Source organism: Pristiophorus japonicus, chromosome 19 (assembly GCF_044704955.1).
Source record: "Pristiophorus japonicus isolate sPriJap1 chromosome 19, sPriJap1.hap1, whole genome shotgun sequence".
NCBI lineage: Eukaryota > Metazoa > Chordata > Chondrichthyes > Pristiophoridae > Pristiophorus > Pristiophorus japonicus.
In genome coordinates this window covers 33910145-33927131 of record NC_091995.1, presented here as the reverse complement: position 1 = coordinate 33927131, position 16987 = coordinate 33910145, and the positions used below count along the sequence as shown (strand labels likewise).

General features: G+C 50.7%; 1 protein-coding gene across 1 annotated transcript; it reads left to right on the top strand.

Annotated features, from left to right (window-relative positions):
• The first annotated feature begins 347 nt into the window (after positions 1–347).
• On the top strand, positions 348–15645 carry LOC139229819 (zinc finger and BTB domain-containing protein 22-like). The gene is made up of 2 exons (XM_070861409.1): positions 348–389; positions 3638–15645. The coding sequence occupies exon 2, from the start codon at positions 3651–3653 to the stop codon at positions 5085–5087; it is 1437 nt and encodes a 478-aa protein (XP_070717510.1). The 5' UTR covers positions 348–389; positions 3638–3650; the 3' UTR covers positions 5088–15645.
• Positions 15646–16987: the final 1342 nt, after the last annotated feature.

Genomic DNA, 16987 nt, shown 5'->3' with positions numbered 1-16987 from the left:
CCTGTTGGTCTATATAAAGAATAATTGAGTTCAGATGTAATTAGCTGTAAGACTGAAGCTTAATCCATGTGATGAGGGGATGGCAGCCTTAAACACACCACTTCCCCGTTTTTTTCTTGCTGGTCTGTGTTACCTTTAATAACGGATTTATTGAACTCGCAGTCTGGGTTTGTGTTGACGGTGGTTTGTCGCAGACTATTGGGTTAATTAGCTCTCTCCTATTCTTAGCAATCCTGGCAAAGCTGACCATTGCAAGTTGGGTGGTGATGAGCGAGTCTCTTATTGGATATCAATTGCGGAACTGAATGGCTTCTCAGAGCAGGGCCATTCTCCCCGGTGTCCCAGCCAATATTCATCCCTCAACCAACATCGCTAAGACAAATTATCAGGTTATTATCTCATTGCTGTTTTGTGGGAGCTTGCTGTGCACAGAATTGCTGCCGCGTTTCCTACATTACAACAGTGACTGCACTTCATAAAGTACTTCCTTGGCTGTAAAGCGCTTTGGGACATCCTGAAGTGGTGAAAGGCGCTATAGAAATGCATGTTCTTTCCCCCAAATTGAAGCATCTGTTACAATATTGGCCTGTCGAACAATATTGACCAGCCTACTCTAGAAACTCTACTCTTTCTGTACCGGTTGTAAAAGTCTCATGTTCTAATCGTAGCCAGAAAATCACCTGCAACGGCTTCTCTTCCCATGCCCACATCGTTACCTATGGTGTCCCCCAAGGATCTAGCCTTGGCCCCCTCCTATTTCTCATCTACATGTTGCCCCTTGGCAACATCATCCGAAAACACGGCGTCAGTTTCCACATGTACGCTGACGACACTCAGCTCTACCTCACCACCACTTCACTCGACCCCTCCACGGTCTCTAAATTGTCAGATTGCTTGTCTGTTATCCAGTCCTGGATGAGCAGAAATTTTCTACAATTAAATATTGGGAAGACCAAAACCATTATCTTTGGTCCCTGTCACAAACTGCGTTCCCTAACCACTGACTCCATCCCTTTCACTAGCATCTGTCTGAGGGTGAACCAGACTGTTCGCAACCTAGGCGTCATATTTAACCCACATATCCGCGGCATAACTAAAACCACCTATTTCCACCTCCGTAACATCGCCCGCCTCCGCCCCTGCCTTAGCTCATCTGCTGCTGAAACCTTCATCCATGCCTTTGTTATCTCCAGACTTGACTACTCCAGCGCACTCTTGGCTGGCCTCCCACATTCTACCTTACGTAAACTTGAGGTCATCCAAAACTCAGCTGCCCGTGTCCTAACTCGCACCAAGTCCCGTTCACCCATCACCCCTGTGCGCGCTGACCGACATTGGCTCCCGGTTAAGCAACGCCGCCATTTCCAAATTCTCATCCTTGTTTACAAATCCCTCCATGGCCTCGCCCCTCCCTATCTCTGTAATCTCCTCCAGCCTCACAAACCCCTGATATATCTGCGCTTTTCAAATTCTGCCCTCTTGAGCATTCCTGATTATAATTGCTCCACCATTGATGGCCGTGCCTTCTGTTGCCTGGGCCCCAAGCTCTGGAACTCCCTCCCTAAACCTCTCCGCCTCTCTGCCCCTCTTTCCTCCTTTAAGACGCTTCTTAAAACCAACCTCTTTGACCAAACTTTTGGTTATCTGCTGTAATATCTTCTTACGTGGTTCGGTGTCACATCTTTTTGTGTGTCTTGTAACACGGCCGTGAAGCGCCTTGGAACATTTTACTATGTTAAAGGCGCTATATAAATACAAGTTGTTGTAGTTCTGGGACCATTTGCTATACAATTAGAATCTCAGTTTTCTTAAATGAAGAAATATAAATTTCTTGAAGGATTGAATTATGAGGAAAGGTTGCATAGACTAGTCTTGTATTCCCTTGAGTATAGAAGATTGAGGCGTGTGCTAATGGATGTATTAAAAATGGTTCAATAGGGTGGATAGAGTGAGACGATTTCATCTGGTGGTGGGGGGTGCAGGGGGAGGTCCAGAACAAGGGGGCATAACCTTAAAATTAAGAGCAGGCCATTCAGGGGTGATGTCAGGAAGCACTTCTTCACGCAAAGGGCAGTGGGAATCTGTCACTCTCCTAAATAGCTGTTGAGGCTGGCGGGGGGTCCATTGGGGCTTTTGGGACCGAGATGGATAGAGTTTTGTTGGGTAAGGGGCAAAGTCTTTGAAATGGAGTTGAGGTACAGATCCGCCGCGATTTAATAGAATGGCTCGAGGGGCTGAATGGCCTCCTCGTGTCCCTGTGACAGGAGGGTGGTAATTTTAACCTAACACGCTCGTTGGGATAGGGAGCAACACTGGTTTTACCCCCGTGCCCAATTTTACTTTCCGTTAACGTGAATACTGGGCGAGATGTAACACCAGCGGTTAAAATTGTGCCCCCTCCCACCACCACTGCCTTATATGTTTCTGATAACTTTCATCATCTTTCTATCCTGTGTTCTGTCCCCTCCACACCCCCCCCCCCCCCCACACTGTTTTGGTCTCCTGATTGAAGGAGGGTTATACTTGCATTGGATGCAGTTCAGAGAAGGTTCATTAGGCTGATTCCTGAGATGAAGGGGTTGTCATATGAAGAAAGGTTGGGCCTATACTCATTGGAGTTTCGAAGAATGAGGGGTGATCTTATTGAAACATATAAGATTCTGAGGGGGCTTTACAGAGTAGATGCAGAGAGAATGTTTCCACTCGTGGGGGAATCTAGAACTAGGGGGCATAGTTTTAGAATAAGGGGTCGCCCATTTCGAACTGAATAAGGAGGAATTTCTTCTCTGCGAAGGTCGTGAATCTGTGGAATTCTCTGCCCCAGAGAGCTGTGGAGGCTGGGTCATTGAATATATTTAAGGTGGAGATAGACAGATTTTTGAGCGATAAGGGAGTAAAGGGTTATGGGGGGTGGGCAGGGAAGTGGAGTTGAGGCCATGATCAGATCAGCCATGTTCTTATTGAATGGTGGAGCAGGCTCGAGGGGCCAAATGGCCTCCTCCTGCTCCTATTTCTTATGTTCAGCTGGGACATCTGGCCATCGGGACCTGACCTTGGGTGACTGTCCCCATGTGTGGACCCACAGTGAGGGACCGAGCATCGCACCAGAGCACCCCCACTGTCCTCACGCCCCACCCACCACACACACTTCCAGCATCGTTCAGTGTCAGCTGTGGCTCAGTGGGTAGCACTCTCGCCTCATGAGCCAGAAGTTTGTGGGTTCAAGTCCCACTCCAGGGATTTGAGCACATAAATCTAGGGAATGCCACGCTGTCTAAGGTGCCGTCTTTCAGATGAGACCTTAAACCGAGGCCCCGCCTGCTCTTTCAGGTGGACGTAAAAAATCCCATGGCACTATTTCGAAGAAGAGCAGGGAAGTTATCCCCGATGTCCTGGGGCCAATATTTATCCCTCAACAAACATCGCCGAAAACAGATTATCTGGGCCATTATCACATTGCTGTTTTGTGGGAGCTTGCTGTGCGCAAGTTGGCCGCCGCGTTTCCCACTTTACAACAGTGACTACACTCCATAGGTATTTAATTGGCTACAAGGCGCTGTGAGATATCCGGTGGTCGTGAAAGGCGCTATAGAAATGCAAGTCTATTTTTCTGATGTTCTTATCCCTTGTCAAGCAGGAGCGAAGAAGCCATGGACGCCGGGGGCAGCATGGTGTACGTGGATTTCCCCAACTTCGGCAGCAGCTTGCTGGAGAACCTGAACCGGCAGCGCATGGAGGGCAAGTTCTGCGACATCTCCATCCACGTGCAGGGCCGAGTGTTCAAGGCCCACCGGGCCGTGTTGGCGGCCTCCTCGCCCTACTTCCACGACCAGGTGCTGTTCCGCAACGCCAGCCGCCTGGTGCTGCCCGGCGTGATGGACTCCCGGGCCTTCGAGAGCATCCTGGCCTCCTGCTACGCCGGCCGGCTGGCCGTGCTGCCGGCCGACATCGTCAGCTACCTGACGGTGGGCAGCTTCCTGCAGATGTGGCACGTGGTGGACAAGTGCACCGAGCTGCTGCGCGAGAGCCAGCCGCTGCCGCCCCTGCCCTCGTGCCCTCCCCCGCCGGCCCCCAGCGGCCAGCGGGCCTGCCGCACCACCGACAACCAGTCGCCCAGCAGCAGCAACTACTTCAGCCCCCGGGAGGCGGGGGAGGTCAAGCCGGAGGGCGGGGAGGCGACGGCGGCGGCGGCGAAGCCGGACCTCAACGAGGAGGAGGAGGAGGAGGAGGAGGACGAGGAGGAGGAGGACGAGGAGGAGGAGGACGACAAGGAGCCGGAGCACAAGGTCACGAGCAACCAGGGGGAGCAGTCTGGCGGGGAGACGGTGGCCGAGGGGGGCTGCCTCGCCGACAGCCTGTTCCACCGGCCGCTCTACGTGCCACCCAGCATTGTGCCGCACAAGCGCTGGGTCTATGTCAAGAAGGAGAAGCCGGAGGAGGACGACCTGGTGCTGACCTGCGAGGAGGACGAGCACCACTTTGTCAAGACGGCCAGCGGCCGGCTGCTGCGCCTCGAGCCCCAGGCCCTCAGCATCACCGACGTCTGCACCCTGGCCGGCCCGGAGCTGCTGCTGGGGCCCGACGACCCCGCCTTCGAGGACCAGCTCGACTACTGCGGCTCCTCCGAGGACCTGGCCTACGAGGCGCCCGACGGCAGCCCCGGCGGCTACTCCCGCCAGGCCCTGGGCGGCCCGCTGGGCGCTTACCGGCCCCCCGGCGAGGCCCGGCACGGGGCGGCCCAGGCCTCGCCCTCGGCGGGCGGCGGGGGGGGGCCCGGCGGTGGCGGGGGGCCGGGTGGGGGCAAAATGTTCGCCTGCCACTGCGGCAAGAGCTTCACCCACAAGAGCCAGCGGGACCGGCACATCAACATGCACCTCAACCTCCGCCCCTTCGCCTGCACCATCTGCAACAAGAAGTTCAAGATGAAGCACCACCTGGTCGAGCACATGAAGATCCACACGGGCCTCAAGCCCTTCGAGTGCCACGTCTGCGGCAAGAAGTTCATGTGGCGTGACAGCTTCCTGCGGCACAAGGCCGCCTGCGAAAAACTGCAACGGGCGACCGCCCTCAACCCTGGCATCATCTGAAAAGAAACGGGGCGGGGGGCGGGGGAGAGCAGGCCGGACAAGGCGGTCTCGATCATCCCCCGCCCCTCCTACCGTTAACTGTGTTTATTTTCTTTCTAAGGGTGGTACCGTACCATTTTCCTGTATAAGCTAACCTCATGTGCGTGTTTGTGCATCAGAGAGAGCGAGCGAGAGAGAGAGAGAGAGAGAGAGTATCAGTCGGGATTGGCCGAGCCCAGCCAGCCGCCCGGGATCGATGGGCGGTCCGTTGGGTTGTGGCGGTCCAACCGATACCAGCACCGATAACCACCGGGCGAGGCGTCGGAAACCCCTCCCCGTTTCATCGGGCAAGCCAGTGGCCGAGAGTTGGGACTTCCATGCCGGTTTGTAGGCTCCCTTCAACCGCCGCACTTCTGCGCTCGTCAGTAGGCACAGGGTATCATTTGCCCGCTGATTTTGGGTGCCATTTGCGCGTGGCCGGCCCCACTCGCCCAACCAGGCCCCCTGTAGCGCTTTGACCCAGTCACCACGGCAGCCTGTGACAATCGACAGGCACCCGAGCAAATCGTTTGCATTCAGAGTGTGGGACCGCAATGCTGGTGAACAGAACATTTTGCTTTTTTCAATAACCCCCTCCCATCTTTTAGCATCAAGAAATCTCCAGGTCAGCTACGTCAATTAGAATGCAGCGCGCAGCTCCCTCTACACTGCGCTCCCCTCCTCCCTGCTTGCAACCACTGTGACACTTTTCCATTGCCATCACCATCCGTCCCGTGAGACCTCCCAGGCAGGGTGCCACGGGGGCGCCAGCTTCCTGCTGTGGGCCCAGTGACGTAGGGGCTTGGAGAAGTATTGACACAGGGCCCGCCCCCCCGACAGTTCCTAATTTGTACCCAGCACCTTGGAACCCGTAACTGAGTGCGTATTGACCGCAGTACATAAAGTGCTGAAAAGGGTGGGGGTTGGGAGGGTCTGATGAGGCAGTCTCGGCCCTCCGAAATCACCCAGGGCTTGAATTGTGTTGAAATAGGCACGGGTGAAGTTGAGCAAGACTGAGGACAGTGGTGAATGCTGACATTTATGGATACATCAGTAAGTCGGAGAAGGAAGTACTTGTTGAAAGTGTATAATGCTCTGGCCAGATCCCACCTCGAAGCGCCACGCTGAGTTCTGGCCACAAGACATGAGGACGGAGTTGAAGCCATGGAGGCGGTGCAGAGAAGAGCAGGCCAGGCAAGGCTGATCGATCAGCAAGTGTCAGAGGTCAGGAGTTATGTGGAAAGGCAGGTGAAACTTGGGGACTCTGCAAGCTTTGGAGAAGCCAACTGATGGGGTGACCTTAAGCGATACCCAAGTGGTAAGTGTATGGATGGGTAAATCCAGGGCAGTGCTTCACGTCGCTCCACCATTGGCGGACATGCCTTCAGCTGCCTAGGCCCTAAGCTGTGGAATGCTCTCCCTAAACCTCTCCACCTCTCCTTTAAAGACGCTCCTTAAAACCTACCTCTCTAACCAAGCTTTTTGATACTGTTCCAATATCTCCTTATGTGGTTCGGCATCAGATTACGTTCCTGTGAAGCAGACCGTTGAATGTTTTACTACGTTAAAAGGCGCTATATAAATACAAGTTGTTGTATTAGTTGGACAATGAGGCACAGGTTCAAACGGGGGAGCCGTCTCTGGAAGTTCACAAAGTGACAGGCATTTGGAATGACCTGGATCGGATGATAGAAGCAAAAACAGACCTTTGAGGTCAACTGAGAGATAGATAGTGGGATGCTGCGATGAGGGGGGGGAGCTGTGTAGGTTTGTCTGGATGGATCAGGTAAGATCGAAGCATGTAAGATAATGAGAGGACTGAACAAGGTGGATGCAGAGAGTATATTTTTACTCACTGGGGAAACTAAAACTAGGGGGCATAGTCTCAGATTAAGTGGCCGCCCATTTAAAACTGAGACGAAGAAGAATTTCTTCTCTGAAGGTTGTAAATGTGTGGAATTCATTGCCCCAGAGAGCTGTGGAGCCTGGGTCATTGAGTATATTTAAGGCAGAGATTTTTGAGCGATAAGGGAATAAAGGGTTATGGGGAGCGGGCGGGGAAGTGGAGCTGAGTCCATAATCAGATCAGCCATGATATTAAATGGCGGAGCCGGCTCGAGGGGTCAAATGGCTTACTCCTGCTCCTATTTCTTGTGAGGACAAATAGCCTTCCTGATCTCTCTCTCAGGAGAATGCTCAGACCTATTTCACAGGGACTCTTCAGGCCAGCAGACGGACAAGATAAAACACTGAGTGGGGTGGGGAAATTTTCGGAGGCTGTGCAACCAGCAGGGAGTCTCGCCAGCCAACTGCGCTTGCCAGGAAATCGCAGCCAACACACCAGCGATTTCCCAACACGCCAGACTCCTCACCAATCCGTTAATATCCAACTCAGCCAGCAAAAATGACTAACTCCAAGATTAAAATGTGGGCACAGTAAGGATTCATTGCCGCTTCTCCAACAAATCTCTTGCCGCGTGATTGAAGTGCCACTCTCCCTGGTTGATCAGCCTGGAACTGAGCCACACCCATCACCATTTCCTTCACTGTTGATAGGTTTATATGTAACCGTCAGGGCTGCTGACCGAGGGCCGTGTGGCTCTTTGTCGGCCGGCGCGGACACGGTGGGCCGAAATGGACTCTTTCCGCACTGTTCTATGTTTCTATCACGGAGGCCCTCAGTCTGATCTTCAGTCGTAGCTGGGCTAGGAAGGGGAGGGGGGAATCGGAGAGGATTCCCGCTCCCAGTTGCTATCGAGTGTCTCCGGCTAAAATGGAGTTCATCCCGGTGAAGACATAAGAAACAGGAGCAGGTTTTGGCCCTTCGAGCCTGGAATCATGACTGAACGTCAACCTCCACTCCACCTTCCCGCACTATCCCCATACCCCTTGGTTCCAGAATTGGACCTGGCCATTTGTCGCATTTTCCTGGGGGTTCCCGCCAAAGTTGTAGTGGGCGATCGGGACAAATTATAATGGTTTCGGGAAGAAGGTAAAAGGAAAATAAATTTGGTGGGGGGGAAACACAATAGGTTGATTAGGTACAAGAGAGAGAGAGGTTTGCGGGATAGGGGAATGTCATAGGCTGTTGAGGTACCTCGATACAAGAGGGGTTTGTGGGACTAATTCCGCTGGTTGGGGAATCTAGCACAGTCTAAACATGAGAGCCAGGCCTTTCAGGAGTGAAGTTAGGAAATACTTCTACACACAAAGGGTGGTAGAAGTTTGGAACTCTCTTCCACAACGGCAATTGATGCAGGGGTTCATTTTCAATCTGAGATTGATAGATTTTTGTTAACCAAAGGCATCAAGGGATGGAGTATAAAAGCAGGGAAGTCTTGCTACAGCTACACAAGGTATTGGTGAGGCCACACCTGGAATACTGCGTGCAGTTTTGGTTTCCATATTTACGAAAGGATATACTTGCTTTGGAGGCAGTTCAGAGAAGGTTCACTCAGTTGATTCCAGGGATGAGAGGGTTGACTTATAAGGAAAGATTGAGTAGATTGGGCCTCTACTCATTGGAATTCAGAAAAATGAGAGGTGATCTTATCGAAACGTATAAGATTATGAGGGGACTTACAAGGTGGATGCAGAGAGGATGTTTCCACTGATAGGAGAGACTAGAACTAGAGGGCATGATCTGAGAATAAGGGGCCGCCCATTTAAAACAGATGAGAAATTTCTTTCAGAGGGTTGTAAATCTGGAATTCGCTGCCTTAGAGAGCTGTGGAAGCTGGGACACTGAATAAATTTAAGGCAGAAATAGACAATTTATTAAATGATAAGGGAATAAGGGGTTATGGAGAGCAGGCAGGGAAATGGAGCTGAGTCCATGATCAGATCAGCCATGATCTCATTGAATGGCGGAATAGGCTTGAGGGGCTGAATAGTCTACTTCTGTTCGTGTGTTTTATGGAGGGACACAATAGGCTGTTGAGTTACCCAGATACAAGTCGTTTGCGGGACGGGCGAGATGGTGGTCTATCAGAACGGGATGGGCTTGTTTGGCCTTTGTGGTTTTTTCTTATTCCTCAAAATTCAACTATCTCCTAAAAGAAATATGAGAAGGAGCTAGTGTAAGCACAGAGGGTAGGTGAATGACTGACCCCTGTGCCTCCCTCTTACACCCAAACTTGCCACCATCAATAGCCACAAGGCTGCTTTCACCACACTTCGGGGCCATTGGCCCAACACAGTAGATATCACCAAATGGACATTGAGCTTTTTTTACAAATAAAATCCACATACAGTTGCTAGCACACACACTCCGCACTTATCACTCACGGTCACCTGTATCGGGCAAATAGCGCTAATTATTTTCTATCGCCACAGGCGTCAATTAAAACCTATTGAGTGCGCCGGCCATTTTGTGCTGATTTAAAAGCTCCACTGATTTTCAGGCAAAGGGAACGATAAGGAAGTCAAGGGTTATGGGGAGCGGGTGGGGAAGTGGAATTAAGGCCAAGATCAGATCAGCCATGATCTTACTGAATGACGGAGCAGGCTCGAGGGGCCGAATGGCCGAGCTGCTCCTATTTCTTATGCTCTAAGGTGGGACGTCAGACGGTCAGCTGTTTGCGCTGTTGACGATTGCGGGAGGCAATTGGAAAGTGGATGGGTCGATGCAATCCGCTGACTGAAGCTCTCCGAAGTCCTCCGCTTTCTGACCGTCTCCCGTAATTGTTCCTAATTAACAGTGCATTCTGGCGACTGAGGCAGGCCCCAAGTCTCCCGACGGCCGTTTGCACGGTTAACAATTGCGGGAGGCACTCGGAAAATGGAGACTTCAATCAAAGGGTTTTACCGCCCATCACGTTTAGTGGGCAGATAGTGTTGGCACGAGGGGGCCCACTATATGCACTGGGGGAGGGGGGCTGTACGGCCTCAAAGAGTGAGTGTGTTCACCATTTGCTTCAGGCTTTGATTCTGTACACTGATATTCTGTTGCTATGCGCACTAACACTCCCCTCTTGGAGCACAGTGTGGGGTGGGTGCATTTAGTAATCCAATACTCATACCACGTGTCTAGTACACTAAACCCCACAATAGTTCCCCCACCACGGATTCCAGAATTGCTTTAATACTTGCACCTCAACTACAACAACTTGCATTTATATAGCGCCTTTAACGTAGTAAAACGTCCCAAGGCATGGCTCAAGAGCGTTATCAACAAGTTTGACAACAAGCAACGTTAGGAGATATTGGGACAGGGCTTGGTCAAAGAGTTAGGTTTTAAGGAGTATCTTAAAGGAGAAGAGAGAGGTGGAGAGGTTTAGGCAGGGAATTCCAGAGCTTGGGGTGAGGCAGCTGAAGGCATGGTCACCGATGATGGAGCTATAAAATCGAGGGATGCTCAAAAGGCCAGAATTGGAGGAGCGCAGAGAACTCTGAGGGTTGCAGGGCTGAAGGAGATTGCTGAGATAGGGAGGGGCGAGGCTCTGGGGGGATCAAAAACAAGGATGAGAATGTTTTAGTCGAGGTGGTGCCGGACTGGGAACCAATGTAGGTCAGCGAGCACAGGGGTAATGGGTGAGCGGGACTTGGTGCGAGTCAGGATATGGGCAGCGGAGCTATGGATGAGCTCAAGTTTACGGAGGCGGAAGGTGGGAGGCTGGTCAGGAGATCATTGGAATAGTCAAGTCTAGAAGTAACAAAGGCCTGGGTGAGGGTTTCAGCGTTAAATGTCTCCAAAACCCTCAGTCCCCCTTCTCAACAGCTATCGATCCAGTTCCTCTTTAAATTGCCAGTTAATCCCAACATACGTTCTTTTTCCGGGATTTTATTCCGCACGTCGAGCGTGCTAGGTGGGGAGGTGAGGTTCTCTGGTCTCTCACCTGGCTCCAGGATTGTGAATTTTGTACCTGCGCTCATCTAGTCTATGTTCCTCGTCCAAGATAAGTAACATTTTTACTTTCACCTCATCGATACCTTCCTGTATTTGGGCAATGGCGAAAGAGTGGGGGAGTGGGACTGATTGGATTGCGAGTTCTAAGAGCCAGCACATACACGATGGGCCGAATGGCCTTCTATGTTGTGTGAGTCCATGGGGGGTATATTTAAGCTAACCCCCTCCTGTCGGGGAAACTGACCGGATCGGGTGTTATGCCGGTTTTGCAGCCCGCCCGATAGTGACTTCAGTGGAGAGTTTCATCGGGGCGGGGGGTAAAATCAGCTTTGCTCCAGATTCTGTTAGTTTCCCCAACGGGTAGATTAGGTTAAAATTACCCCCAAAGCGTCTCCCGTCAACCTCTCTACGGTGAAAATACGTTTAGTCCAATAACTCTCCTGGTCGTTTTTCTCTGACCCCACTGTCTGATGTATCTGTGGCAGTACATAGTTTTAATGTGGTCGAAATGCTAACTCCATGAGGAAAAATGCTACTTTGGTATTTACATTGTAAACGTGCTGTAGTTAATAGGTGCGATAACTTCATATGGTGCAGGCTAGATAACCTGAGACAGCACAGTTAGGCCGGTATCAAGTGCTTCCGACATCAATGTTGTCCACAGTTTGTTTTTAATTGAAGGATGGTAACCCCCCCCCAGTCTTGCTTTCGAGAAGGCTGCACTGCTGGGGTGAGAGGGTCTTTTTCCGCAATCGTCCCCCGTTTCCCCCCCCCCCCCCCAAAAAAAATAGAAAAGAGCAGTGGGATGAATCGGACAGCTCTTTCAAAGAGCCAGCACAGGCACGATGGGCCGAGTGGCCTCCTTCCGCGCTGCGTGATTCTATGAAGGAGCTCCTGACTTCAAACGTGCCACAACGACACTTCCCCACAGGGGGAGAATTAAATAAAACGATAAGACCAACAGCTCTGTCCTACTAAGGGAGGGTCGGAGCAGGGGGGGGGACCTTTCACATGCCCCGGTCATATCATATATCATAGGCAGTCCCTCGAAATCGAGGAGAACTTGCTTCCACTCTAAAAGTGAGTTCTCAGGTGACTGAACAGTCCAATACGGGAATTACAGTCTCTGTCACAAGTGGGACAGACAGTGGTTGAAGGAAAGGGTGAGTGGGGAGTCTGGTTTGCCGCACGCTCCTTCCGCTGCCTGCGCCTGGTTTCTGCATGCTCTTGGCGACGAGACTCGAGGTGCTCAGCGCCCTCCCGGATGCTCTTCCTCCACTGAGTGTGGTCTTTGGCCAGGGACTCCCAGGTGTCGGTGGGGATGTTGCACTTTATCAAGGAGGCTTTGAGGGGTGTCCTTGAAACGTTTCCTCTGCCCACCTGGGGCTCGCTTGCCGTGTAGGAGTTCCGAGTCGAGCGTTTGCTTTGGGAGTCTCGCGTCGGGTGTGCGGACAATGTGGCCCGCCCAGCAGAGCTGGTCGAGTGTGGTCAGTGCCTCGATGCTGGGGATGTTGGCCTGATCGAGGACAATGACGTTGGTGCGTCTGTCCTCCCAGGGAATTCAAAACTGTGGAAAGCCCCGGTGGAAAGCTGTCGATTACGGGGCAAGTTTACCCTCGCCACCTCCTCCTCCTCCTCCCCCGCTCCCCCAGAGCGGGAGCACCTCAGGATCCCGGACCAGTGGAAACCTGCCAGGCTGTAGCAATTATGCCAATCGGCGAGGGGGAGATGGGCAGCAAATTCCCCCGCCACCTGCTGTGCAGTATTGCTGGGCACCCAGAATTCCTTTGCATTCGCCCTTCCCTCCCTCCCCCCATCCACTCATGATGTTCAGGTGGTTTCCTGCCGAACGTCCAGTTGTGACGCAGCTAACCTTGGGGCAAACGAGAGCCACCAACGATCTGAAGTCATTGTGCTCGTGGTAGGTTTTCCGATTCATTGTCCTAACCTGCCGGGCGCGTTTGTCATAAGGATGTACAAGTTCGCAGGGTTACTAATGCGCAGCAAGGGAATGTAAAATGTAACAGGAGCCTGTTAAGAAATTCAGTCTCTCTTTTTTAAAATGACTGCTTTCTAACTAGCCCCCTCGTCTCGGAGTCAGGAGATCGTGGGTTCACAAGTACCCCACTCCAGAGACTTGAGCACAAGAATCCAGGCTGACACTCCCAGTGCAGTGCTGAGGGAGCGCTGCACTGTCGGAGGTGCCGTCTTTTGGATGAGACTTTAAACTGTCCTGAGGTTATGAAAGGCTCTATAAATTCAAGTGTTTTCGTTAGTTGCACAATTTTGAAATCCCCAGTTGGAAATTGTTCCAAAAGGAACGATTTGAAGGTCAAACGCAGGGATTCCTAATTATTATCCTGATTATCCTAAATCCGCGATTTCCCTGCCCATATTTTGGTCCGGACTTGGGCAATCTGCAGCTTAGTTGCTCAGCCAACCAAGCCCTAATCTCCTTCTGTTTCACATCAGTCAATTTCGCAGCACTCCTCTCCCCCCTGCCCCCTTGCCCCATCAAAAAATCTCAGGTGGACGTACGAGATCCCTGGCCCACTGTTTGAAGAAGAGCAGCGGAGTTCTCCCCAGTGTCCTGGGGCCAATATTCATCCTTCAACCAAATACCATTTAAAGAAAACCCAGATAATCTGGTCATATCATGTTGCTGCTGTTTGTGGGAGCTTGCTGTGCACAAATTAGCCACGGCGTTTCCTACATTACAACAGTGATCACAATTCAAAAGTTACTTCATTGGCTCTAAAGCACTTTGGGACTTCCTGAGGTAAAAGGGCGCTATAGAAATGAAAGTTTTTTCTTTAGTTACTCAGATTTGAATCCACCTGTTGGAAATTGTTCCAAAAGGAACGATTTGAAGGTCAAATGCAGGGATTCCTAAATCCTAATTATTACCTTAAATCCATAGTTTCCCGGCCCATATTTTGGTCCGGCCTTGGGCGAACCACTGTTTCATTGCCCAGCCTACCAAGCCCCAATCTCCTTCTGCTTCACATGAATCAATTTCACAGCCCCCGCACAACCCCCACCTTCAAAAAAAAACTAATGGAACCTCATCTCCCTATTGCTGCACCTGGGTTTGTTGGATCACCCGGGTGCAGTGCATACAGGGAGGGGGAGTGAATCTAATTAATCAATGGGAAAGTAGGCGGGTCCCTTGGACTCTTCTCCGCCCCATTTTCCTATGTTCGCTGTGCCCAAGGGAATCTACCCCAGCAATAACCAGGGCACCGTTCATTCCTTGGTTATTGCTAGAAGAGCTAAATGTGCGAAATTTCAATTATCCACCAGTTTCCATTATCCAGCAGGAACTTCCTGAATGAGGTAAAAAGAAAGACTTGCATTTATATGACCACTGGACGTCTCAAAGCGCTTTACAGCCAATTAAGTACTTTTGGAGTGTAGTCACTGTGAAAATGAGGCAGCCAATTTGCGCACAGCAAACTCCCACAAACAGCTATGTGATAATGACCCAGATAATCTGTTTTTGTTACGTTGATTGAGGGATAAATAATGGCCAGGACACCAGGGATAACTCCCTTGCTCTTCGAAATAATGCCATCGGATCTTTTACATCCACCTGAGAGGGCAGATGGGGCCTCGGTTTAATGTCTCATCCGAAAGACAGTGCAGCACTCCCTGGAGTGTCCGCCTAGATTAATTGCTCAAGCCCCTGGAGTGGGTCTTGAACCACAACCGTCTGACTCAGAGGCGAGTGTGCTACCCACTGAGCCACTGCCGACACTAAGGACATTTATATAAGCGCCTTCTGTGTTTACATAGTTACATAAAATGTACAGCACAGAATCAGGGCATTATGTGCAACTGGTACATGCCGGTGTTTATGCTCCATACAAGTCCCCTCTCGCCCCTCTTCATCTCACCCTCTTCCTTTCTCCTTCATGTGTTTATCTAGCTTCCCCCTTAAGTGCATCTACGCTATTTGCCTCAATTAGTGGTAGCGAGTTCCACATTCTAACCATTCCCTGGGTAAAGAAGTTTCAGCTGAATTCCCTTTTGGATTTATTAGTGACTATCTTACATTTATGTCTCCTAGTTTCGGACTCCCCCACAGGTGGAAATATCTCCTCTACGTCTACCCGATCAAACTCTTTCATAATTTTAAAGAGCTCTATCAGGTCATCCCCTCAGCCTTTTCTTTTCTAGAAGATGAAGTGTGGGAGGAGGCCCGTGGAATGAACCTATTCAGCTGAATGGCCTATTTCTGTGCTGGCAATACTGTGTAATGCTATGTAAGACCTCTTTGATTAAAAAAAGGAGGCAGACAAAAAGCAGGAAACTACAGACTAGTTAGCCTAACAGCTGTCATTGGGAAAATGCTGGAGTCCATTATTAAGGAAGCAGTAGCAGGACATTTGGAAAAGCATGATTCAATCAAACAGAGTCAGCATGAAAGGGAAGTCATGTTTGACAAATTTACTGGAGTTCTTTGAGGATGTAACGAGCAGGGTGGATAAGAGGGGTTGGGAGTAATATATTAGCATGGATAGAGGATTGGCTAACTAACAGAAAACAGAGAGTCGGGATAAATGGGTCATTTTCCGGTTGGCAAACAGTAACTAGTGGGATGCCACAGGGATCAGTGCTGGGACCTCCACTATTTACAATCTATATTAATGTCTTGGATGAAGGGAACGAGTGTAATGTAGCCAAGTTTGCTGATGATTCTGTCAGGACTCGCAGCCATCAGTTCCCCCCCCCCCCCCCCATCCATTACCCACCCCCCCCCCCCCCCCCCCATCCATTAAACATTAACCCGTCTTTCCTCTTGTTCGGACACTGCTGGACATCTGGGCAGGGCCGTACCGTTCGCCTGTTTCATGTTCAGTCGAGCGCAAGTAACCTTTTGGTCTGCCCATTGTGAAGGAGGCCCTGGGAATTCCCAACCCCCCTGGGGATCCTCCCCAGATCTCCAACCTGAACTTCGGCGGGAAGTCTGGTAGAACAAGCCGGAGGATGGTTGTCACCATTTCTCCAGCATTTCAACCAAAGTTATGGCAGGAGATCAGAATTTCAAAATTGTCATCCTTGTTTACAAATCCCTCCATGGCCTCGCCCCTCCCTATCTCTGTAACTTCCAGCCACGCAACCCCCCAAGATGTCTGCGCTCCTCTAATTCTGTCCTCTTGAGCATCCCTGATTATAATCACTCAATCATGGGTGGCTGTGCCTTCTGATGCCTGGGCCTCAAGCTCTGGAACTCCCTCCCTAAACCTCTCCACCTCTCTACCTCTCTTTCCTCCTTCAAAAGCGTTCCTTAAAACCTACCTCTTTGACCAAGCTTTTGGTCACCTGCCTTCATTTCTACTTAAGTGGCTCGGTGTCAAATTATTATCGCATAAATAATCTCCTGTGAAGTGCCTTGGGATGTTTCAGTAGGTCAAAGCCGTTATATAAATACAGGTTGTTGTTGAGAGTCCGGAGGAATGTTCAGGCTGGTGCGATTGCGGTTAAGGTCTAGTGATAGTGCAGCGTACAAGTATAGAATTGTCTGGATGTTTCATCGCATGCCGTGTAACATGCGCGGGAGCATTATACCTCCATGTGTTATGTAAAATATATGATCATACCAGTGTAGTACATACTGGATGTTAAAATTGGACAGTGATGGGGACGCAATCGGATCAGTCGCCCGTTATACGCCCGATATTCATTTCTGTTTTTTTCAATAGGACAGAACTTCGGGTGTGGTATAACAGGTGAAGAAAGCAATCCCGCCTGTTTTGTGTTCACCCCCTAGTTATATAGTGTAACTCACGGCCACGCTTATGAAAAGTCAGATGATCCACTGGTTTACAAGAACAGGAGCATTACGGCATGTTAATTGTTATTTTGCTGCTCGGACGCATTCGTGTGTGACCTGGTCAATCCCCTTTTCAGATCGCAACATCTGGACTGCTGTAAATAGCTTTCACCCTGGGGTCGGAGGGACAGCAATAGCTGTAGGTGGGGGGTTGTTTAGTAGGTTGGTGATTGTAAATTTCTGGCAATGGAAAGACAG